The sequence below is a fragment of the Mastacembelus armatus genome, chromosome 20, assembly GCF_900324485.2.
Source record: "Mastacembelus armatus chromosome 20, fMasArm1.2, whole genome shotgun sequence".
Classification (NCBI taxonomy): domain Eukaryota; kingdom Metazoa; phylum Chordata; class Actinopteri; order Synbranchiformes; family Mastacembelidae; genus Mastacembelus; species Mastacembelus armatus.
This window is the reverse complement of record NC_046652.1, coordinates 11,220,942-11,247,008: the sequence shown is the minus strand read 5'-3', so window position 1 is coordinate 11,247,008 and position 26,067 is coordinate 11,220,942. Positions and strand designations below refer to the sequence as shown.

The window sequence follows — 26,067 nt, the reverse complement described above, 5'->3', positions numbered from 1 at the left end:
TGCATTTTGCCAACTGATGGAAAATTACACAAAGGGAGTGTGTGTTTTAAGACTCCCCAGATCTTCTGTGTTTTTCTCAGCTTTGAGCCATGTTTGCTGTGTCAGTCAGTTCGCCTCTTTGATCCAGAGTGAAACTGCTCAACAACGAGACATTTGTGGTGTCTGCCCTGAGGTTGAATCCCGAACACACTGGTGATCCCTAGATGTTGTTTTTCCTGCAACAGCATATGGTAAATCTAATATAACTGGCAACCATGCACCAAGGAGAAATGTCATAACAAGATAGAGCATTAGAAAGGCAGAAGGAGAAACGCTAAACTTCAGATTATCTGGCATCTGCAAAGAGAAATGCCATCTCTACAACTCTGAGGTATGCAAAGCTAGGGAGTCATATTTCTCTACTATAATAAATGCAAATATTAATAAAACACACTTTATTCACCATTGTTAAAAATAGAAATCAGGTACACATCTCAGGAACCTTAAATCTGTTAATGTTCACTCAAATCCAGTTTCCTCTACACATGATTCAGTCCATCCTGGCCCCTTTTTAAAATCATCCATTTGTAATGTCTGTTCTCTGACTAATAAGTCATTTATAATTCATTATGTTAATCACCATTTACCAAGTAGATGTTATGCTTCTAAGAAAGATCTGGCTAGATATGCCTGCAATGCAAGTGTTTTCATTGAACCAGCCCTTCCCTAATTTTCAGTCATTTCATTGTCCTAGAGTTGGAAAAAGGTGGTGGTGTCCCTGCTATTTTTAAATACATACATTTCAATACAGGCCGATTTCACTTGATGAGTTTGATTCTACTGTGGAGAAACCCTCATCAAACATTTTATGAGTTACTATTTACAGACACCCCATAATACTGTGCACACATTTTTGGTGGCTTTGCTGAATTATTGATGATTATAAGTATTGATTTTAACTCTTTATTTTAACAGGGGACATTAATGAGAACAACTAAACACATTCACTCTGATATCTACAGAGAGAAACTCTATTCTTTACCATCAGCAATGGAAATATTAATAACACACATGCTTTATTATCCATTGTTGATTTGTTAAACAAATCCCCCACTGCAGTGACCTCCCAAGGCCCTGTCAGCCAACACATGGAATTAGTTTGCATTAGAGCCTGACCAATATGGGTTTTTTTGGCAATGCTGATATTATGAAGTAAAAATATCCAATAACAATATATCGGCCAATATTATTTATGTGTATATTATAGTACAGTGCCAGTCAAAAGTTTGGATACACTTGCACAGGCAATGGCATTACATTCGTGTGTCCAAACTTTTGACTGAGTGTATATAGAACACAGTATACATAAACAGAATATATATAAATAAACACATTTTAAATGCACATTAAAAAAAAATCTATTAATATCGGCAGCATATTCGCCAATACTGATATATCTGCGATAGGCTCATATTGGCCAATAAAATCACAAAACAATATATCACTAGTTTGGGTACTTTTTCCAATTGAAAGTATCAATTAACTAACGCATTCTCTTTTTCCTCACCAGATATTCTAGCTGAAAGATTTTCAATGTGTTTTTAAGTCTTTGCCAGTGGATTTGTTATATATATATATCTGAAATGGCTCACTTCTCGATGCCTTAATATTAATATTATTATTCTGCAAGCCTTTATTGCCATGTTGATTTGTACTGTATTTTATTTTTTAACTTTTAGTAAGTAGCCCCAAAACCACATAGAGTAAAATGAGTTAAAATTCGGTTTACAGCATTCACCCCGATGTTGTTAGATGGGGTCAGGGTTCTGTGCAGGCCATGTAAGTTATTCCACACCAAACTGAGAAAACAGTTTTTTACAGGCTTGGCTTTGTGCACGGAGGCATTTGCATGTTGAAAAAACAAAAGACCCTCCTGTTGCCACTGGAAGCACTAAAATAACACTGAATGTGCTACACACAAAGATTTCCATTAAGCAGAATCAAGAGACCAAGGTCAAACTATGAAAAGTGAAGTAGGAGTGCACATCCAGTGCACATTGAATTATAAGAATCACATAATGAATCTGCATAACCAGATGTAAAGTACATCTGCAACATATTACTATAGAATTTAGTAACACTTCCTCCTCCCTTTTCACTCACTGCACTCTAACCTAAGGCCGTTTCTCATCATCCGTATTATAGAAGACGAGATCTGTATTTAAAGGAAATGACAAATAAAAAAGCACCTGACATTCTTCTGTCATCATCTTTATTTCTGCTCTGCTGCGTGTCTTTGATAAGCAGCTGAGAACTTAAAACGGAGCTTGATGACGGGTTAGCGGCTGAACAACTACTACTTAGGCTTCTCTCTCCACCTAAATGTCTGCTTATTACTGTTAAATGCTAACCATTGATATGGTCTACAGAGCTCCACTTGTACCATGCTTCATGACGTCATCATCTTTGACTCAGCGGTGAATGGAGTCAAAAACGTCTTTCTTATCCAGCTCAACAGGAGAAGGTTTGTTACTTGAAGACAGACACAGTAATGTGTTTTCATTACAGCTGCATTAAAAATACTCTGAATCATCTATTTTTAAGATTCTGACTTTCATATATGGTAGCGAAACAGACCAGGCTCAAGAGAAAGGAATGCTCTCCCCCCAAAATGTTTCTGGTCCCTGTGGTTTGCGGAGTGCTCAGACTACAGTGCAGACAGAAGTTCTCTGCAGGATCTTCTTTTCAGATGTAAAGACAGGAAATATAATCTCTCACTCAACAGGAGATGATAATCTGATTACTGGTATTACTGAGCTGTAAGACGATGCTTTGACTCGCAGACAGCAGAGGGAATTCCTTCACTTTGATATCTGTTTAACAGGAAGGAATCATGTCTGTTTCCCTCTGCCATCAAGGCTTAGCTGTTTATTTTCTCTAGATGTTGAGAAACACTCGGTCCCCAGTCCCACAGTCTCCGTCCCAGGGGTTTAGCGGGGTCTGTTATTTGGTGGTGGTAGCATGAGACTAAACAGCAGACTGGATGCTGGGATCTGACTGGCTGTCGGAGGGGAGGTGGGCTTATGGTGTGGAAAGGGATTTAGAGATTGTGTGTAGCCTACATGTCGAAACAACGTCGACTTCTATTCTGACGGTTCTTAAATCTGCATCTGAGCCGGGTAAAACTGGATTTTGTGGGCTGACAACTAAACCTCTCATTAGCTCGCCACACAAATTATCCTCACATATCTGACATGATGTTTGTGGTATGCTATACTACTTATGTTGACTTGCAAATTACTCAGGTTCAGTAGCTCAAGGATAAATACTACTTCAGATATTAATAAGTATAATCAGACCAGTCTTCCACAGATAAACTGCTGTGTTACTGTAAGATTTCAGGGCCCGGGTTTGAGTCCTACAACTGCGAATGTGTACAGCCGGTTATGTTTGGCACTATTTGTGCGTTAGACCTAATTTCAGTAAAATGAAGTGACTGTTACCAAAAAACAGGGCAACATGACAGGTACTGACATGTAATGACCTGCAACCAGTTACATGTAATGTGGACCACAATATGTAGTTCACATTTATAACCCGGAATTCATTTTAAATACGCAACACAACCTACAAAACAAGAAAAGACACACAAAAATACGTCTCATCTTGCACTGGCACATTCATTAAAGCAGCAGAACACATTTCCCACAGTCTACTTGAACGCCATGTCGTGTATATTTCTAAAAGGGCTCAGGTTGTTTGGGGCTAATATCCACTAAATTCAAAATGAGTTTGTACACCAAAATCTATCAATGTTCTTTTCATTTTCAGTCTTTATGTTATGATCTTGCAGTTATTATCCCTTTACTGGACAAAAGAGATTTGTCAGGAAACAAGGAGACAGAGAGAACAAAGTGTAAAGTGATTTTATCAATTGCCCCTTCATTTTATATTTTTATTGTTTAAAGACTTAATGTAAGTCCTTGCTAGGGCTACTAATCTACGAAACATGCAGTCTAATATAAATGCAATACATTTTATTTATGAAAGATAAAATCTTCAGTTTTTGTTGTTGAAAAAGGCGTCGATTAAACTTTATGGTCATTTGGGAGGATGTAGTTTGTGTTGCTGCTGAACAATATTGCATAGTGGTCTTTCTCCACTCCATTCATATCAGAAGCAACAGTGTTTATACTATAATGATACTAGACGCACCCTGCTTTGTGTGCAAGGCCAGCAGATTAAAGTAGCAATTTTCTCCTTGTCCACATGATTACAAACATTAGCTGGACTATCTTCAGTGGGACGTTCATTGCAGGAAAATCAAATAAGGTCTTTAACATTTAGCTCAAGGCCAATGGACCCTCTCAAAATAAATGAGTCAGCCATGAGAAGAATAGGCAGACAAAGGATTTGCAAACAGGTACAAGAAAGGAATAAACTACAATACAGAAGCTCTTTCAACATGATTCTCCCTGCAGAGGCATCTTAAATGAAAGAACGTCTTTGTCTGAGATTGTGTGGGTCCTTACAGTCACAAAGAGCTTTGTCTCCTACGTGTCAGTATCTCGCCTCGACTGAGCCTTTTCCTATCTCATACCTCTACATGGAGCTGGGGCAAAATTACTACATTAATATTTTAGAACTAGGTCTCGTACAGCAAAGGATACACCCAATTAATCCGCAATGCACTGTAGTACTTGCTCGCTCAGACTTCATTTGCTTTGTGATTTCACTGGCGTCAGACAGAGACTCTGAAATGCTGTGGAAAATGCAAGAGGTAGTGAAAACCATTTCTAAATCTGCAATTGTGATGTGTGAGAAAAAATGTCATCCAGCATATTTTCAATTCTGAAATAATTCAAGCAACAGATCCACATTGGCCTAAAAATGGGGACATTTGCTGGTCCATTTGACTTCTTTGGTTACATACACATTAATTAAATCTATCCTTTCTTACCCCACTAAATTCCCTAAAACAACATCCATTTACGCATACATGTAACTACTAATGTGCAAACACTGAAACAAACCAGACAAAAAAACCTCTGGCTTTGAGCCACTGACCGTCTGCTGACCTTCACCAGCCACACGTTCCGCCTGCACATCTCTTGCCCCAGGATGTCACATGTGCAGCACAGAATCAGGTCAGAGTCTCAGATTTTGTGTGTCCACTCAGCATGAAGAATAACATGATGGCACCAGCTGTGGCAAGTCAGGTGGCGGAGAGGAAATGTTCAACTCTGTTCGCATTTTGATGATGGATGTGAGAGGTTTTTAAATCACCAGACAAAAATCACATTAACTTGTCTGGAGCTTTTCTTAGATTAATGACCTCCATACCCCATGATCTCTAAATTAAAATGCCGCCGACCTCAACTCCTCAGAGCATAAAAGGTTCAGCCTCTTTTTAATTGACACACACTGTCACTCAGGCTCATGAGCAGATATTAGACAGATCAGCCTTCATCATGTGACACTTACTCATTTTCTCAGTGAGGCTAGTTACTAGAGCAAATGGAGACAAAGGGGAGAGCTGTTGCAAAACAAAGCGACAGGGCACAATGTAGTTAAAACACAGCAAAAGATGGGAAACGTTAGGCTGCTTGGTTCGTTTCATCGAGCTCTGCTGATATTTAACAGCAAATAAGACAAATCTTATCCTGTATTGTGCTGAATAAACATGACCCGTCTCAGTAAAAAGGTTTGAATAAAATGAAATTAGTCCTGCTCTCAAAAAACTCTTGGGCAGTCAGTCGTGACATAATCCAGGACTTTTTTACATAACTGGGATATAGCGAGCATTTTGATGCATTCAGAAAAGATGAGAGTTGCTCAGTGTCTGCAGATGCTGTGTCTTTCAAATTCTTTTTTTTTTATTTGGGTCTGCATTTGAGAGGTAATTGTCCTTGTCTGTGCCTCAGTGTGTATCAGGGCTACAGGGCTCCTCCAGTCCACACTGTAACGGTAGATAGCCTACCTCTATCTGCGCAGCTCGAAACAGCGAATGTTTGGCAAATTTGCACCACAAATCACGTGAATGATTATCAAAAATGCCACCAATTAAAACCATATATCATGGCTTAAATGGCATTCCTCATGGCAATAAATAGGGAAGTCAGAAGGGCAATCGAGAATGTACCTGCTCGGTATCGGCTTTATTCAGTCAAAGCTGAGCCAGATCCTTTGTTTTATGTTGGCTATCACACCGGTGTCATAAAGGGGAAGTTCAATTTGCAACACGATGCTGTTAAAATGTCTGAGGTGTGGAAATATTTTAAATTAGAAACCAAGAACTGTCCAGCAGCGAGTTGTAATGCCTGTGATGCCAGCATTTCATGAGGTTGTAACAGAGCTACGTTCAATACTGCCAATCTGATATGACAGCTGAAAAATAAACACTACACAATACAATTTTCATCACATCTTACTATAATGCAACACCAAGCTGAATTTGATTTGTATTTCCTGCTACTGTCTTAAAGTTAAGCTATTACACCACCGACTGTTGTACCTTTACCATTACAATGCTGCACTAAGAGTGATAGAAAACAGCTTTTAGTTTGTTTATTTTAGTTTGGAAAAAAAAAAAAAGAAAAGAAAAGATGAAAACATTAAGGAACAGCTCGGCAGGAGCTATTCATCTGCTCCACTATACACTGGACTGATTTGAATAACTTTTACATGCGTGAAGTATGCACTGTGCCAATGTACTATCTGGAAATAAACAAGGATTGAAATGGGACTCTGTACTGCCTTCGAGTCCCCTGCACGTACACATACACACCTATGTATTTCACATATCAAACATTTCTGTGTTAAAGTGGCAACAAAAAAAAAAAAAAAACAGACTATTTTATCTGCATACTGAAGTGTATATTTTCTCATTTCCCTACCTGCTCAACCTTTTACGACACAGAAGACGAAGGGCTCTTGACTAGCATCTATAACATTTTTTGTGCTAAAGACGCACAGACAGAAGTCACATTTTTCTGACACTGAATAAACATATGAACTAGTAGTTTTGGCCCAGAGTCATAACTATCATGAGCTGACAGTTCAAAGAGAATAGGAAAGGCATTCATGGAAAAACAAAAAAAAAAACAACACACCACACCCTGTCTGAACACACCTCAATATCCGCCTGCTCGTCTCTGCTGCATAATGAAGCAAGCTACTGTAAATCATTATCAGGCTCTATTTGCACTACATTATTTTCTGTTCTGCCATTTCCTCAAACAATTATTCGCAACATTATTTATTTATCGTCTGTGTTATCTTAGTGGCCTTTTGATGAGTTATGCTGATGTTACAGGTCAAAGATGCGGAAAGGCATAAAACAAAGGTCATAAATCAGTCAAACCACAAACACATGTTCTAAGAAACAAGATATTTGTTTTATTTTGCATCTGTAAAGTCTTGTGCCATTACAACCTAAGTCTGTTGTTAGACATTTGGAATACTTGATAAATTATGTGTGGATTTATTCCAACGTAAAACATCATACATGGTCTTTGTAAAATAATCTAGTCTAGTCTAAATTAGTCTTATTTCTGGTAAGAATTATTTGACCTGTGTTAAATATGTATGATAATGTATGATTTATTTTAATCTGTAATATAACACAGGCTTCATTTGACAAAGTAATCATTTGTTTCAGCAAAATTAATACATTTTTAACTAATTGTTAGGATGAATGTTTCTAATGCTCTTTTCTTTCCTCTCTCTGAGGAAGGGCACGGTCAAGGTCAACATGGTTGTGCATGCCATCATTAATAAAGCAAACAGACATCGGGTCAAAAGCAGTCTAGTCTTTGCTACAGTCCTAAAGATCATCAACTTCAGCAGTCATCACATTATGTGTTCGTGCAGAGAGGAAAGCTGCTTACAAAGCTTACAGATTGTCTGTTAATTGTCATTCCCTTAAATGAGAAATGCTGCCAGTGGCCGGCCACCAGTCATTCTTGGGTTGACCAATTAATCGGTTGGCCGATTAATCAGCACACCTAAGTTTAATCTCAGAGCTCCAAAAAATAACAATACTGATCAATAATAATGACCTGTTATTAACTAACATCAGTAATTGTGATTGTAATATGCCACGCACATAAAAGTAATGTAGGAGAACATAGTAGTGGTGGATTTCATACTAGAGATTAAAACCACAAGTAATTTAATCTTAGCAAATAGATTTGTTGACTGCTTTGACCATGAACACTGGATCATACTGTGACTTTAGTGTAAGTGCTATGAATCAGCAATAATGTGCAGTATTATTAAGCATCACAACTATCTTTTTCTGTATTTTTCAGATACAGAAAAAAGAGTGTAGAAGATCTGTGAGAATCATAAAAGGCTGTTCTTCTCTGAGGGACTGACTGATTGTAAATCTGCCCACCGCTCACAATTCAGGTCACATTCACACAATATGCAGTGAAATATTCTCCATCAGATGAAACTGACTCTTTGGGCCTGATTGATAATCCATATAAAATTTCAATTATCTCTGGCTTCCACTTTGTGTTGAACATGAAGGTGTTGGACATATCAAGTCCCAACTTCAGCCTCAGACTTTGACTCAAGTCGACATTAGTTTAGGGTTTTGCCACAGTGAACATACTTTCAATATTCATATCTTAGTCTACTACATATTTTTATATACATATTTTCTGATTATTTAATTTTAGAGTGTCCTGATGTAAAAAACAGACAAGTGGAAGTCCAAACTCATCAAAGTAACAAAAGTCTTAATTCTATTCATCCATGAATACAGTCATGGATTTTATCTGTTTCTAATCAAGCATCACTATTTATTTATGCTGTATATTGAGAAAGTGAGGACGTTTAGTAGAACGACACAAAACTTTACATTTTACGAGATTCAGAAACACCTGCTTTTCATTCCTCATCGAGAATTTGGAGACGTGCCCTTTCTTGGCACCTGATGACATCAGTTCAAGCCTGCAAGGTTTCAGTGCTTACTGTATTTGTGAGGTGGACATGAGGATTGTGTTACTGAGTCGTCAGTCAGACATGATGCTCACTTAGTTTCTCCCAAATCAGAGACGGAGAGTGATGCAATTGGACTTTTTTTCCAGAACAGAGATGGCTCTTCTGAGTAGGTTTCCTAAAAAGATGTTAGGACCTTGAAACTGGCCTGATTCCTGTTTATTTAAAAACATCTGCAAAATACTGTGTTCCTGGAGAAGCTAAATAGGGTCTGGCAAAGTCTACCTGAGTATTAAAGTTCTCCATAAACTGGGGTAATTTCTACCCACTCGATTACCCAATTCATGCTTGTAAATCCACAAACACTGTTTGCTTCATTGCTACTGCAAACCCATGTTATGTGTACTCAAACCACCCCCAACCACCACCTCGTCTGCATCTCCAGCAGAAGTTACTGCAGTACAGCTTTCCAGAAAGTACAAGGGAAATAAAAGGATCTTGATTGTTGAAGCTCAAAAGACTTGGCAAGTAATGCAAAGACTTGTTGAGTGTTTGTCACAGTGGCCAACCAGCAGCTGTTAAAAGCTCAGGCTGAGTACAGCAGTGACATGCTTGTGCAAGTGGGAACTGACATTAACTCGCTACACTCCCATTGCTGTAGGCTGGAGCGAGAAAACAACACTGGTAAACAGAAGAAACCACTTAAGGGGTGTGTGAAAATCCAGTTAAGCACAAGATTCTCTCTTACACAAATCGTTATGTTTACAGGCCCCAATTAGTCAAGTGTCTGAGAGCGAGCTCACGTAAAAGGGCCCGTGCGGAGAAAAAGAGAAAGTCGAGATATGAATAAGACGACTGAGCAGGGGGAGTTGTGTTTATCATGAGGCGTTTATCTTCCAAAGGGGATTAAGTTGAGAAGTGAGTGTCAACCTGAGCTGGCCCTTCAGCACGTGTTCAAACAAAGCCTGTTGGCAGACAGGCCGAGACCACAAGCAGCTTTCCTTGTTTGTGTGCCTGTTACTGTTACATAACACTACAGACAAAGCTCAATAGCAGTGTCTGTGAAGGCAGCGAATATGGGGTTAGCATCTAACCCTCACCTGCCTGTCCACTGTTTTTTCCACAAGACATATAATGCATGATGTCATTTATAGGGCTGTACACGAGAGTTTAAAACTGTGTAATCATAAGGGGCTTTGCAGATTGAAAACAGCCCAGTGTTAAAACAATTCTCCGCCTGGGTCAAACATTATGCTTAGTATCACTGGGAAATAAAAAAAATATATATATATATCTTGATTATGCTGAAAGAAATTCCCACAGTAATGAGTAATTAGGTAATTTACTTGTGTATTTTAGGGTTTCTGACATTAGATAAACAGTGAAGTTATATCAGCTGCAAAATATGCAGATGACCGTTGCCAATAAAAACAGTATACAACATCATTTAATAAGGCAAGTTACCATCCCAGCACACAGGAAGACAAAGCCAAGCTTGGAAAACTGGGAATCAAGTTACTGAAAGTGGCTGAAAGGTTTTATCAAAAGCAGCACTCAGCTTTACCACCACTACTAAGTATAATGGAACTACACAGCACAGCCTTAATAAGCATAGATGTTTGACTGCTGTATCAATATATTCATTAAAAAATAAAACACTATTTAAAACCTTATGGCAATGATGCTGAATTTAATCCTTAACTGAATATACCCAGTGAAATTTAGATCAAAAACTGTTACGTTTACGTTTCAGGGGCACTTGTCAGGACACTGTGTGTTTTCTTACTAATGGTATTAAATAATTCATTATACACTGCTCAAAAACATTAAGGGAACACTTAGATCAGACACTGCCTCTCGATGAATTAATTATTCAATGTGAAAATCTTCACTAATGTAAATTGTATAATTTGTTCAAAAGAAAATGACATAATAGTCAGTGGAAACCAAAAACAGCAAGGATCGAGGAGGACTGCATTCAGAATCAAAGGGAGGAACTTAAATCACAGATTGATCCATGTTGTGTCAGTTTCATCACAGACACTCATAATGTCTGACCCCTGAAAAGCTGTATGACCTCCCAACAACATCTGGACATGCTCCTGATGAATCCTGGAGGATAGTGTCCTAGGGGATCGCTTCTCAGACCTGGATCAGGGCATCAGTGAGCTCCTGGACAGACTGTGGTGGTGAGACATAAGGTCCCATAGGGTTTAATGTGAACCTGAGAATGGGGCGCCAGTGTCAGCCCATCTAATCTAGTCTAGTCTAGACTTTGGTCATAAGCTTACACACCAATAACCTGTGGAGGTCATATTGTAGGACTCTCACAGTGCTCCTCCTGTTTCTCATGGCACAAAGGAGCAGATACTGGACCTGCTGCTGTTTCTATGAAAACACTGTGGAGACAACCCTTGGGTCAGACACTGTTTGCATGACCTAAGTCCAGGCATCATCATCTACAAAATACTAATAATATCTATACTATATTTCACATCTTGAATCTTAGAAGGATACAGGAAGGACATGACCTCAGCGTATTCAGTGATAGCTAAAGCCTTGATCATCACTATGTAGCCCAGAGTGAGGGCTTTTATTCACAGGCTCCATATTTAATTCATCAGGCATCTCCCTTATTGTTGGCTGCTGGGATGCACTTCTAATTCAAATGGAGCTCCTGCATCACAGTAACCTACTTTACTTTCAGCTGCATGAACAACAAAGACCCATTTAAATTCTGAATGCAGACTAGGTTCAAGCTGCCAAACATGGACAGCAGATTTATGAGCGACTGAAAGTCTGATTTCTGGTTGAGAAGAACCAGTTGGATGTTATTTTAGATCAGGGAGAGAAGAGCTCTGGTTAGACATGGTCAGGGCCCAAAAAAGTGTAATAATGTCTCGCTTTTAAAATGTTTGCTCCTCATCCTCCTACCAACCATAATAATTTTCACAAACTTCCTTAAGTAAAATAGAAAATAAATTAAAAAAAACAGCTAATTATAAATTAAAAGATAAATAGATTAATTGGATAATGCAAGGAATTCTGGTGATATAAGTGAAATAAATAAATAATAAATCTATTACATTTTGTTTTAAAAAATAAAATCAATGGTTGCCATATTGTTACAGGCAGTGGTGGAAAGTAAAGTACATTTACTCATGCACTGTACTGAAGTACAAATATCAGGTATTTTACTTGAGTATTTCCAAGGTCTCTGGTCAAATGGGGTTCAAACATTAAACTCTCTGGCAGTGAGGCAACAGTCCTAACCACTGTTGGCTGCAAAGCAACATGCCAAGGGTGGCCTTCAAACCACATCTAAACAATCCTAAGATAAAACTGAAATGAAAATACCAAACTCTTAGAATAACAAGTTCACACTTACGGTTCATTGTGTCTACATCACTTTTTATATGTGTTTTTCACATTCACACAAATATGTCCATGTTTGGTTTCAAAGGTCAAGATACCAGCTGCTGGTACAAATCAACACTTCACAGAGATGTTTCCTATCAGCAAAGTGACCAAAGTGCCCTTTGATGCCATATAAACATGTTGTATCTCACCCATACCGATGATTAAATCACACGAGCCTTTACAGTGATGGTCTTAAATTCAATACCAAGCGTACCCTGACCAGGACTGTGTGTTTAATGTCTTTACAGCATCTTTTCTTTGTACATTTTAAATCATCAGGCCTCAGACGTTATGGGAATCAGTCAGGACTTAGTGCAGACAGCCGAAAGCTAAAACATTTATTAAAGGCTTCACATTACAACGTATGACGGGAACTACACTGTTTTAAACTGCTATAAATATGAATGTATGTGTGTGTGTGTATCATAGTCAAAGACACATTCACATTCACTGCATTTTCACAGAGTAAATCCACTCTGGACCTTTTCCATTATGTGTAATACCAAGAGACGCTATCTATAAAAATGTGTTGCTGGAATTACTTGTTTTCCACATTAACTGCAGAGATGGGCCCGATCTGATATCTGATCTACATCATTATCAGGTACAACATTGTCATTTACTCGTTGGATATCGGATGGACAGGGCCTGCACCACTTACCGATCCATATTCCAGTCTGCTGGACCATGAACTCACTGTAATGACCCATGAGACGCCGTGCAGATTCCACGACATTTACCATAAACTAGCGGCAACTTCAGTCTGTAACCGAGTGAGCAAATAACATTAACTATTAGTTTGACTAAAGTGTTTGTTTGGATTTCTGTCGGTATCTGCAGCTGTGGACTGGGATTGGATGGTCGGCCCATCTCTAATTAATTGGTCATAAAATGTCATATGAGCTTTGTTTCATTTGTGTTTAAGCTAATAACAAACAAATTATAACTTATTATAACATAATAACACACAAAGTATAATCTTTATTGAAGATGCCCATTTAACATTCATTGTGCTGCTGAGAAAACTAAGTGAATCCCTGTATTTTGCAGCTGGTCGAACCTCTTTTGGCAGCAATAACCTCAAATAAGCATAAAGGCAAAACAGCTGCTGCTGAATCGTTCAATGTGTTAGAGGAGTACTGCAATGATCTAGTATTTTACTTACATTTCAAACTTAAAGTTACTTGCAAGAGACTACTTAAAAAAAAAACAAAGACTGAAAATCAGTGCCAAAGAAGCAGACATACTTTAAGCCTCTAAAAATCAGTGAATCCAACACTTTCCAAAATGCAAATTCAACTTTGTTTCCTCAGACTTGACAAAGCACCTGCAGAGCTACAGGAGATATTACACAAACGCTCTCACTGACTGAGCAGCTCCTAACATGACTGACTGTCTGATCCAAATGTGCAGAATTTAAGGTGTTTTTCCTGAAACCAACATTGTTGTCTGCATATTTCTCAGACACCTGCGTTCTAAGCTACAGCTTTTTAAATGGTTCAATTCATTTGCTTCTTCTCAATGAACATTATGTTTTTGTCCACAATTAACAACAGTGTCTTCTTAGTCTACGTCTAAACTCTTCTGAGGTTTTGCTGATCAGTCATGAAATGTTGAGGATACTGTGCTTATGATTATTCTACAATGGGTTTCTTTATACACCATTTTTTTTTACCTTTCAGCACAATGGTTATAACAATATGTTGACAGCTTGTTGACAATGTTTTATGATGTTACCATTGCAACTGCTCTGAAAATATGTTGTGATGTCAAAATAATAACACAAAAGTTAAAAAAAAGAAATATAAAAGACGGCATGAGGTTTAAGTTTTCTTTCTGCTGTTTTTGTAAGTTTAACAAAGTATATGTTAAGTTTCTTTCACAAATGTCAACATTTTTCTTATTTCTACACAGCGCGACCAAAAATGACTAGGAAAAAGATCTTACTAGCTGTGTGTGTTTCAGTATGTCCAAGGCATTTCTCAGAGGCACGCATGTCATGTGACGTGAAATACTATGACAGCTCTGTGAAAGCCTGCAGACATGTCAGCCATTCCTAGAGAATTCATTTTTATGCCAGCTTTGCCGTCCGAGTAGCTGAGCAGCTCATTCCACGCACAAGAAAAAGGCCGACGGCAACCTCTCTGATGACCCCCAGAGAACTCACTGGCAGAACGTCTTACATTTCACATCCAGGAGATAGATCCCTCGGAATGATGTGAACCAGCCACGTCATAAGCTGCAGACTGCAACACGAAAATATTCTGAGTGCAAAAGGGTCAAGAGAACATAATTTGCATCTCTGACTGATGTGAGGCTCATTCCTGATGGAGCATGACAGTTTGAACACCATCTGTTGTGTTGTTGAATCTGTAATGCAGCTCGCAACACAGTTCACAGCTCACAGGGTAATGAGTTCATAATGTGTCAGTGGACCTGACACATAACGCAACATGCGCCAGACTTAAGCAACAGCTAGTTTAAAGGACTAATCAAAAATTTCTGAAAGATTCATTTCTGAAGGCTGAGTAGGCATATCTGTCATTCTTCATCATATTCAGACCACCGCTGCAAAGGTGTTGTATCATAGGTATCATTAGGATTTCACCAATACAAGCATTGCTGTCTTATCAATATCTGTCAGAACTACTATCTGATCCCTTAATTTCTAATTACCTCAGCAGACAATGTGCCCATTTGTTTAAGAAATTACAAAGCGCCCACGGCCTCCTTCAAATTGTTGTTTCTAATGAAGAGAAATAAAGGTTGACTTGCGGTTGTTGATACATTTAGTGTGTGTGTCCGATTATCCCACATGCAGCTGGTACAGGAAACACAACCTCTAGACAAAGTCTGCGTTAAGAAGAGCAGCGAGTCGGTGCGTACAGTACAGTATAGTACGTAATACATCAGATGTAACAAAGTGCTTGAAACCTGCCATAGATGTCAGAGCAGAGCGTTGCCTCGTGCTGACCTATGAGCACCACAGGCCAGCTGCACTAAAGATGATGTTAATGTTTAAACTCTGCCCTGCGCTCTAACCTTGTAAACATACAGCACATTGTTCCATTAGTTTGCCAACTTTTCCCACTATGACATGCAACTGTTCACGTAACATTAGCTCTGGGTGTTTCTTTCTCCCACGCTACGGCGTCTCCTCTTCATTCTAACCTGATCAGTTCGATCAGTTGTTTAAAACATAAAACCCCTTTAACTACTCCTTCCTCCTCCTGTCGACCTGCTTTAAAGCGTGGATGCCAGCTGCAGCTCCCACACGTACTCTCAAATGAACTCCTGGAATGTGCTCAATATCACAGGCTGATGACAGTGTAAATATATCAGAGGGTGGACATTTCCATTGAGCTGTTAACAAACTGGAGTTTTTTATTTATTTATTTATTTTTAATAGCTTCCTGCTGACAGATGAGTAAGCCAATCTGAAACCGTCACATAAAAGTGCTAAGCAGGTGCTGCTGTTGTGCTGAAAGTGCTGCTGTTTTGTATAAACAGGTCTCCTTCATGCTCTAGAGGCTGTGACAAAGCAGCATGTAAACACCAGAGGATTCAGCTCCCCCCCCCCCCATGTGTAACAGCAGTATCTCTGCTTTCTGAACACATTACAACGCCGTATGACACTGTCATTTTTAGAAATTCACTCCCGCTGGCTGAGAGCTGAAACTTTCCAACAGCTGTAAAAACACAGATGAAAATCAAACGCAGTCTCTATGTATGTGGCCGGATCAGTCAAAGACACACAGGCTGTAAAACGCAGCCTCATCACACAGGGGAAGGTAAACAACATGCCGTCATTAAACCATTCATGGGTTTGGTGCGTCAAGTTCAACAGGAATAACCTTTAATCAACAGACACACACAGATGAAATGACACTAAGAGACACACCTGCACTGCTGTAAACATGCATACGGGTCCAGTACTATGGCCTAGGAAAAACAGTATTCTGGGCTGATGGTGGGAGTAGATGGGAGTAGATTATGTTATTATTATTATTAAAGTTATTATCCTGTGAGGAAAGTAAATGTGTTGATAAAATTTCATAACAATCCATCCAATCGCTGCTGAGGTGCTTCAATCAAAACTACAACTGTGAATTTTGTGGTGCTGTAGAAAAAGTGAGCAGATGATAAAAGACACTGAGGCTTGCCTGAACTGTTCTTCCAATCCATTAAACAGATGTTGAGATTATTGGCAGGACAAGCTTACCCAAAAACATTTTGACCTTTTAGTTACTCTACAGAAAAACTCATGGGATGACCAAAATAAAAACCAACTTCCTCTGATTGGCTGTCCTAAATTTGACAGTAATCCATTTCCTCAAACATTAACCAGATAGTGACACTACAAAATAAAATCAGTGGATCTCTAAATGTCAGTATAAAGTTAAATGCCAATCCATCAAACAGTTGCCACCATATTTTATTTGAGGCCATGGCTAAAAACAGCCCAGAATAAATGAGTCATCTGCAAAAATGATTATTTATGAATTCTAGGAACTAAAGGGTGTGAATGGGTTTCCTAGTAAACCCTTAAGCCCTGAGCAAGAGCCTAAGGACGGCCGTTGGCAGAGCGACCGTGTGTAACAGGTGAACCGAGGCCGACTGTCCCTGCAATCCATTTCACGTCCTGGGAAATCTGAGCCTCTGTCATTTCCCATAGGGCGACTGTCAAACCCTCAAGCGTGCCTGCGTTACTGGATTATTATGGAGTGTAACTCATTAGAAGGATCCTCTCAGGACAGCCAGCGCTTACTGCAAGCTGCAACTTGACGTGGACTTATGAGAGGCAATACTCTGTGACGAGCGAGAGCTCGTCTTTACAGTGTCAGACATGGAAAACATCCAGAAATGGCTGGTGGTTTGCGGCTTTTTATTTTTGTGGGGAAAAGAGCAGCAGGGAATGAGATGAGGAAAAATTTAAATATGCAAAAATATAGAAAGATATTCAAATATTAAAGCTGCATCTCTGATTAATTCGTGTTACATATAGTGTACTGGAGTATAAATATTATTTTATATTAAAAAATCATATTTTTCAATTTCAAAGATAAAAGTTCAGCGTGCATCACAGATTATATTAAAAATCAAACAATTTTACTCTAATCCTAAGAAAACCATTGGGTGGCCTACCTACCTGTCAACCTACTTCCGACACTTGCACAATTCACCATTGCTCTATGCATGAGCCAAGAACCTCCTGCAGGTCTTTGTAGGCAGACATGTTTCCACTCCGTTTTTATAGCTACCACTAGTGGGCTATGGTAGAAAAGGTACCTAGTGTGGCAGCAACAACTAGTCGATAAAATTGACATAAAAATTGATAAAACAGTCGGCAAAAGCTCTGCTTGGAAGTCTTGCTGCTGTCTTCTGGTGCTTGGATGGGATTGCAGCACCTATGGGAGTTGGATTGCACTTCAGACATTCCTGGTTTTCCAGTGTCCACATGATGGTGATGTTCAGGGCGATATTGTTCACTACAGAGGGGCTGCATAAATATCTTCTGAGAGAATCTTTGGATTCGGCACAAGCACAGGCTCGACACACTGGACTCACAAAAGATGATCTTAAACATGACAGGACATTTGGCACTTATGTCAATACAGATTCCTTCAACAGTTGGTCATATACAGGTCTGCTAAGCTTATCATGCCTAGAAAACATAAGAAAACATAAGCCCAGTCATGCTCAATCATGATCCCCCTGAACATTTCAGCTGCCAAAAACATCTGTTTCTTATTATGTCAATGACCAAGCACTTTACAGGGAATAAACTGACCTTACTCTATATATGCAGTGCAAAATACATGTGTTTTGACAACTAAAACTAATCTGCAAATGCAGTGTCACCTCCAGCTGTTATTCCCAATATTCCCAAACACTTTAAATTATAAGACTCTGTGCTAGTGAACAACAGAAAACGTCACCGTCAGATCTTCAGTTGTGAATTAAAAACGTGATAAATTAACGCGAGCTTTCCTGACTCGGCCTGCCTCATTTTCACCTCTCTGTGAGCAGATGGAGACAGACCCAGGGGTTGGGTGTGGATTCACTTCAGCTATACCCAGCTGCATTTTCGAGCCAAGATCCCAGAGGGCCCATGATAATCTTGTGTCCAAGCTGGACTATAATACAACAAGCTCAGTGTGACGGATCATCAGTGTGACCTGCACTGGTTTGCAATGTACCCATCTGAGTACGGACCGTACCATCACTCTTGCAACATAAATAAATAGCAATTGAACTACATTTTCTATTTTTTTACAACTCCAGTACCACACAGTGTCTCAGCCTCATGTCACCTCTCATAATTTGACAACATGCTTGAGATAAGTCCCAACAACCAGTTCCATTTTGGATCTGGATCGTTATCATCTGCAGCCAAATGAATCCGCTACTGAATCTTTCATTCACATCCTCTGTATAGTCTCTTATGTGTCTCCCCCAGACGTTACAGGCATCCACAAAGGCTATAAAAAACTAATGACATGTACGAATCCCTAATAACTTAGCAAGCTGTAATATGGGCAGAAGTACACCCATGACACAGAGGGCACAACAAATAAACTATTTTCTACCATGCAAGCGGGTTAAGTAAATTCTGCTTTTAATGGACTTTACTGGTACGGACACAGATGTTTTTGCAAATGTGGTGTTACCTTCATAAGTTTTAATATAATAATATTTTCTCAATGTTTCTGTGTTTGTCTGCACTTTCAATACTTTATACCAACGTTACGTGTCAGTAATCAGTGTCATTGTAATATCATATTTTCCAGACTATAAATTGTACCAGAATATAAGTCGCTTTTAAGTGAGACATAATCAGAAAAATACGGTAGTTTAACAAAACATAATTGATTACTAAGGAACTTTTACACTATTTGCCCATTCATGCATTCACACACATACAATCAAACATCCACTAGGGGCAACTTGGGTGACTAGAGAAGCCAGGAATTGAACCACCAACCCTTTGGTTCATGGCCAACCCGCTCTAACGCCTGAGCCACAACCACGTTGGTAACAATAACAATTTGTGGAATGTTAATTACGTTAGGGCATGACACAATCATACACAAACATAACTGATTAAGTGATCGGTTTGTTCCAAACTGCTGAGCAGATCGAATTGCGGTTTGCACCAACTTTTCAAATTCTTTTTCTTTTTTTTTTTTTTTAAATGAAAAGCGATTTGAAAGGATTCAGGTTTGATAAGCAGATTTGGAACAGTATTCAAATCCATTAAAACCATCACTACTGAACCCAGTCACTACTGGGTTGGGTCAGTTTGTCAGATTCAAGCGTCAATAGCAATAATTATGAGTCACAGCATTGTCTTTGTAAATAATCCTGTGCTGGCCTGAATGTCCACATTCTGGGAAGGCACAGATGACACAATCAGATGAGAAATGCCAGCAGTTAAGAAGTAAATCATGCTGCTGCTGACGTGCAGACTTCCTATTAAGTCATATTAACAAAGGCCCATATTTCTATTTGCACCAACTGTCCACCCGTTTTAATATATTCGTCCCTGTAAATAACATAATGTGTCAGCCACCAACTTCTGTTTGATTTATCTCTTGTGTCATCTTGTGCTGCTACTTTAGGGAACATTTTCTGTTACTTCCTAAACAAACAGCAAAGAGCATGGAAAGACTTTCACCAGTTAACCACAGTGCAAAAACACTGGCCTTATAGTTGTTATTGTCAAGCTCACACAGTTTGGCCTTCCAGTCACAGCAAGAATGATGACCTAGCTTTGAAACCAACACAGTCCTCCAGTTTAAAAATCCAAAACCAGCCCCTGCCTGTGAGGCTGCTGCGAAAACAACCATGCAAGGCAACAATACCATGTGTTGACCACGTGACTGCAGCCAGTTATTATTGTAACAGCTGCGTGTACTCTGAACTTTTCACACGCTGACTGATTTAATAAGTATTTTTATGCATTTCAATTTAAAAAAATGCTTGCAGTAAATCAACAGGATCATCATCATCCATCAGCGAGGATGATGATGGAAGACGTCACCTATTGCTGCATGGGCAATAAAACAAAGATATCACAAAATAACTTTTCCTTGACAGAAATATAAGACGTTATTGATAAAAAGCCAACATCATTTAAGTTGTATCCATCTTTGACACCAATGATGATGAGAATAGCACCACGCCGACCCAATCACATGACTGGAATAAAGTTCCAGTGTCACAGGGTTAGGATGACGCATACGGCACTGAGTGTTTGACTAGCAGCTGGCTCATGTGCTGATGTTTGGGATACTGCAGACGTGCGCACCATCAGGGGCTGCAGTTAAAGGAAAGTGATGACAGAAAATGGTAAAAAAAAAAAAAAAAAAAAAAAACTACAGCAACTTCTTTGGAACTGACCACAGAGTTTAGCTGTTTCTGTTCTCCTGTAACACTTGAAGCTACTGACTGATCAGAATTAAGATTTTAGTTTATAATACATACATATTTATTTGAAATACATGATGCCCACAATATATTAGTCATATTCAAGTTCTTTATGATATCTCACACACAAACTTTTAAACTATAGAAATAGTGACTTGATATGTATTGTTATATATACTGCTCAAGAAAAATAAAGGGAACACTTAAATCGAGAGTTATTCAAGTTGAAATGTTTTCCTAATGTACAGCATGTAGTTTGTTCAGAACAAAATGACATAACAGTCAATGGAAACCAAACTCATCAACCCTGTATACATAAATCACACTGAAAATCAAAGTGAAGAACTGAAATCACAGGTTGATCCAAGTTGTGTCAGTTTCATCACAGAAAGTCATAATGTGACTCAAGCGTCTCTGGCCCCTGTGTGCCTGTATCACCTCCCAGCCATGTCTGGACATGCCCCCTGATCAGTCCTGGAGGATGGTATCCTGAGGGATCTCCTCACACACCTGGATCAGGCTATCAGTGAGCTCCTGGGCAGTCTGTGGTGCTACTTTATGGCAGTGGCTGCACCAAGACATAACGTCCCATAGGTGCTCACTGGATTTAGGTCAGGGGGATGTGAGGATCAGTCAGTGGCATCAGTCCCATGAGGTCAACAGTCACACTGTCCTGCACCAGGAGGAACCCAGGGCCCACTGCACCAGTGCAGAGTCTGACAGTCACTCTGAGGATTTCATACTGGTACCTCAAAGCAGTCTGGGTACTGTTGGATATGACATGGAGGTCTGTGCAGTCCTCTAAGGATGTGCCTCCCTAGACCATCACCATAACCTCTCAGTGATGTTACAGGCAGCGTAACATTCACCATGGCGTCTCCAGATTCAATCACCCCTGTTACATGTGCTCAGTGTGAACCTGCTCTAATCTGTGAAGAGAACAGGGCACCAAGTAGCAGATCTGACAAATCTGGTGATCTCTGGGGAATTTCAATGGACCCACATAGAGCTGGGCTGTGAGCACAGGTTGTAACTAATAGGCGTCAGGCCCTCATGGCACCTTCACAGTGCTCCTCCTGTTCCTCATGGCACAAAGGCAGCAGATACTAGTCCTGCTGCTGGGTTGTTGCCCTTCTACAGCCTTGTTCGGCTCTCCTGGTGTAACAGCTGGTGTCCTGGTACCTCCTCCATGGTGGACTGTGCTGGGAGACAAGTGCACGTATGGATGTGACACCTTGGAGTAACTGGACTACTCTGTGCCACCTGACTAGGCTGCAGGTGCTGCCTCATGCTACCAGTTTCAATAAAAGAAGAGTTTTGTAGGATACAGCTCATCACAGTGAACAGAAACATGACTCTTCTGTGTTATGTAACATGGTTGTCATTTCATGATATAGTCTGCTGTAAGAAATGACTGCTGTCAGTTGTTTGCTGTGGATTTTTACTGTAGCAACCAGTCTTAAATAACTGATGCTCTCAGTGGGGGGTAAATGGAAACGTGACAGCGGAAGCCCAGAAAACACACAGATGGGTAATCAATGGGTGGAAAACGCCTGCGGTAGCAGCAGGGTGAGGGTGTGTGTGAGGGTGTGTGTGTGTGTGTGTGTGTGTGTTCTTTCCAACACCATGAATACTCAATGTGCACGAGAGATAACCTTCAACTTCTAGCCTTTTCCAACTTATCTTGAGCTGGTAGTAGAGGCAACACCCACTGCTGCACAACACTGACTCGTTTAGATATCCGTTTGTTCTCTCTGCTAATAACTGAAGTTTTTTTTGGGGGGGGGGGTTGCTTCTGCAAACAGTTCGTTTGCTTCACACACCATCAAGGCTACATGCATACAGCTGCAAATGTCTCAGATACCATGCTTTTACGTTTTATCTCTGCACAAAACAAACACAGGATCATTTATGGAAGAGAAAGCTTCAAACAAGGCCACGGGGTTATTTTCTGTCTGGACAGTCCAACTACTGCTGACGTCCACATGGAAAGATGAAGGTGTTACAGTCCTGCTGCAGTGGATGAACTACAGCCACCTGTGTTTCTGTAGTTGGGTCACAACTTTGATAAGGCTGGTCAATTATTGTTTAGTCTATATCATATAGTGGAAAAGTGAAAATCACTGTTCATAAACTCCTTAAAGCCAATGTGAAGTATTCAGTTATCTTTTTTTTTTTTACCCAAACCATCGTGCAAAGCCAAAAATATTAATCTAACACTCAAATAAAAGTCTGATTGTTGGGTTTTTTCAGGATCTGTTCTGAATGCATTTATAGCCAAGACAGAAAAAGCAAGAAAGAAAAAATAAATCTGCAGGAATTTGCTATGAGGTGTTGTTCGTTGTGCAAACTGTGAAGATGTGAAGTCCTCTGGAACAAATTTCTGTGAGACTTCACTGGAATGAGTTACCTTTCCTACCCTCTCCCCAGATTCTTTCATCTAGAGCTCAGCAATTAGCTGATTAGGACACTGATCCAAAATTAATATGCATTTATTTTGATAATCAAGATAATCAGTAGAGTCTGTGTGTGTGTGTGTGTGTGTGATCTGCACCGAGACACAGGAGTCTGAGGGTGTCTCTGGAAGCACAGCACACGGGTCTTACATGCAGATCTCAGCTTCAGAGCTGAACAAAAGAAACCAGCACTGGTCCATACGGAAAAGACCCTCAGACCATCTCATGGTCCTAACTTTTCCCATGCATGAGCTAAAACACCTGAGCCCACAAAAACAGATTTTATGTGGGCTGAGCAGATCAGCCAGTGTCGGTGAGTAAGGTTTATGGCTGGATGGTGCAACATACCATGAGGCAATAACACCTCTGCCTGAAGAAAGACTTCATGCCATTCATAGAAACACACACATATACAGAAACAAACAAAAAAACGGGACACAGACACAGAGAAACCGAACCAACCTGCTCTTTCCGTTTCTGCCAGCGACCGCATGGACTCTCCTCCAGGACTTCACTCTCATCCTCGCTCTCTTCCTCCTTTCCCTCCGATCCTGATTTCCTCTCCGGGACAGACATCGTCATCTTTACGCCGTATATTTCCAGATCTCCCACCCCCCCCCCCCCCCAGACCTGCACCACCTCCTCGCTTCCTCCTGCCCCGTGTGTTTTTTGTTGCAGTGCAGGAGACGAGACGAGACGAGCCGTGGCACACGGAGACGGTCCGCCGCCTGTGTGCGCAGTGAAGAAAGACCCTGACGCCACCAAACGCGCTCCCCCTGCTCCGGTGGCGCTCAAAACATGTCACAGTGTGTGTGTGTGTGTGTGTGTGAGGGGGGGGATAGGGACGCAGCCGCTTCTCAGTCTGCAGGAAAAAACACACGGATAATCAGTAGACGTGTGGGCTGCACATTGCAAGGTCGCCTAAAGCACCGAAGAGGGTGGAAAATTATAGCCCGGACTTCATGCGTCCTGTACGTTGCATTCAAAATAGGTTGCGAAATGTTTCATCTATCCATTCACTCTGAAGACAAATGCTCCGTCAGTCAATCAAAATCCCTCCCAGCGAGTCCAGCGCACCTATCGGCCGCCACACAGCGTCTGCTTCATGAGGGAGGGCGAGTTCTCTCGACCATCTTCCACACGCGTCGCCGTCGGCGCTGCTGGATCTGAAGCCCTCGGCTACTGCCAGGCACGATGCGCACGGAGATGGAGATGGATACCGTAAAGGCCCCGCTGTGTGCGCACAGAAGATTTACGCTGCCGTAGAAACCGAGTGTCTGTAAGCTTGAGCACACGCGTTTGGTTTGTTAACAAGGATAACTACGGTAAACGTTATATCCCAATGCTCAGGAGTAGGCAGAGGTGGCTGGACAGGGTTGGGGTCAGGTTAAATTATGGTGAAACCAGGTTAGTCAAGATTAGGTTCATCCATCCATCCATCCATCTTCTATACCCGCTTTTTCCTGGTTCAGGGTCACGGGGATCTGCTGGAGCCTATCCCAGCTCTCTCTCGGGTGGAAGGCAGGGGTACACCCTGGACAGGTCACCAGTCTGTCGCAGGGCCACATATAGACACACAAAGACAGACAACCTCACACAAGATTAGGTTCATTTTAAGGCAAAATTAAATACTGTATCTAAATTGAAAGGGATTTGACTTTCTGCTCCCGAATTTTGGGATCTAAGATAATAGTCTTTTAAGTCAATTTTACACTTTGAGGCCTGCATTGAACTAAACTGCAGGTGTGAACTTTTACATGTCAGGTTCTTGTTAGTAATAAACTGTAGCTCTATGGTTTATTCAATAAATGCAAAATATACAACATTAGATATTAATACTAATAAATGCTTCTATTTGTAACTGAAGAGGAATATATTGCAATATGAAGCCAATACATTAAACCCACATCCAGTGCAAATCCCCAGGATGTGTCCTACTCAGACTAGAAGAGAAAATGTGTCTGGCATCCTTACCTCATCTTGGATTTTGCTATTTTGATCTGAAATATATTCCTTTGAATTGATCAATAATTGACCACAACTGAAAATCATAAATAATAATAAATAATAACTGAATGAATTTTATTAATTTCTATGAATATCTGAGCTTTTGAAATGCATTGGTATCTTCTAAAGTCAGAATTATGTCCCTAACATCCTTGACGTTACAAAGATAAATGTCAAAAAATATATATTAAAAGATTAAAACCATGGAAAATAAATATTATTATTCCACAGTCCATGCCCCTCCACACATTATTTCCTAACTGCAGCACTTTTAGAACTGTCCCTGCATCAGGCAAACGCTTTTCATAAAGTGGGACGATGGAAAATTTGGTTGAAATGACAAATATTAAGCAGAGTTGCACCTTATTATAATTGAACTTTGGGTGTTATTTTGTTTTTTGTTTTTTTTTTTCTTGTTTGTTTTGCTTCATTGTGGTCAATTTCTGTCTTTTTGGTCAAATTGTTATCTCTAACAACTCGTTGTAGTTGGTTTTTGCTTATAATGATGTGCATGTGTTTTTGTGGTCATTTTGCATCTGTTTTTAGTTGTGTCTTTGGTTTTATTGGTGCTTTATTTCTTGTAGCTGTTGTGCAACTCTTTGTGGTTGTTTTTTTTTGCTTATAATGATTTACATGTGTTTAGTTGTTTTGTGTCTTTGATTTATTTCTTGTAGCCATTTTGTATTTTTTGTGGTTGTTTCTCTTATTCTAGCATCTTCTTGTGGTTGTTTAAATCTCTGTAATCAATTTGCCTGTTATTGTACACATTTTTTGTTTTTATGGTCATTTTCCAATTTGTTGTAGTTGTTTTGTGTATCTGTGGTTA

General features: G+C 39.9%; 1 protein-coding gene across 1 annotated transcript in view; it reads right to left on the bottom strand.

Moving 5' to 3' along the window:
* The window catches only part of nrbp2b (nuclear receptor binding protein 2b), a 32,425-nt gene extending 8,572 nt beyond the window's left edge, over positions 1 to 23,853 (bottom strand). The window contains exon 1 of the mRNA XM_026292399.1: positions 23,697 to 23,853. Coding sequence (XP_026148184.1) covers positions 23,697 to 23,816 — 120 coding nt within the window. The 5' untranslated portion in view covers positions 23,817 to 23,853. The remainder of the gene's footprint in view (positions 1 to 23,696) is intronic.
* Between the last annotated feature and the right edge of the window lie 2,214 nt (positions 23,854 to 26,067).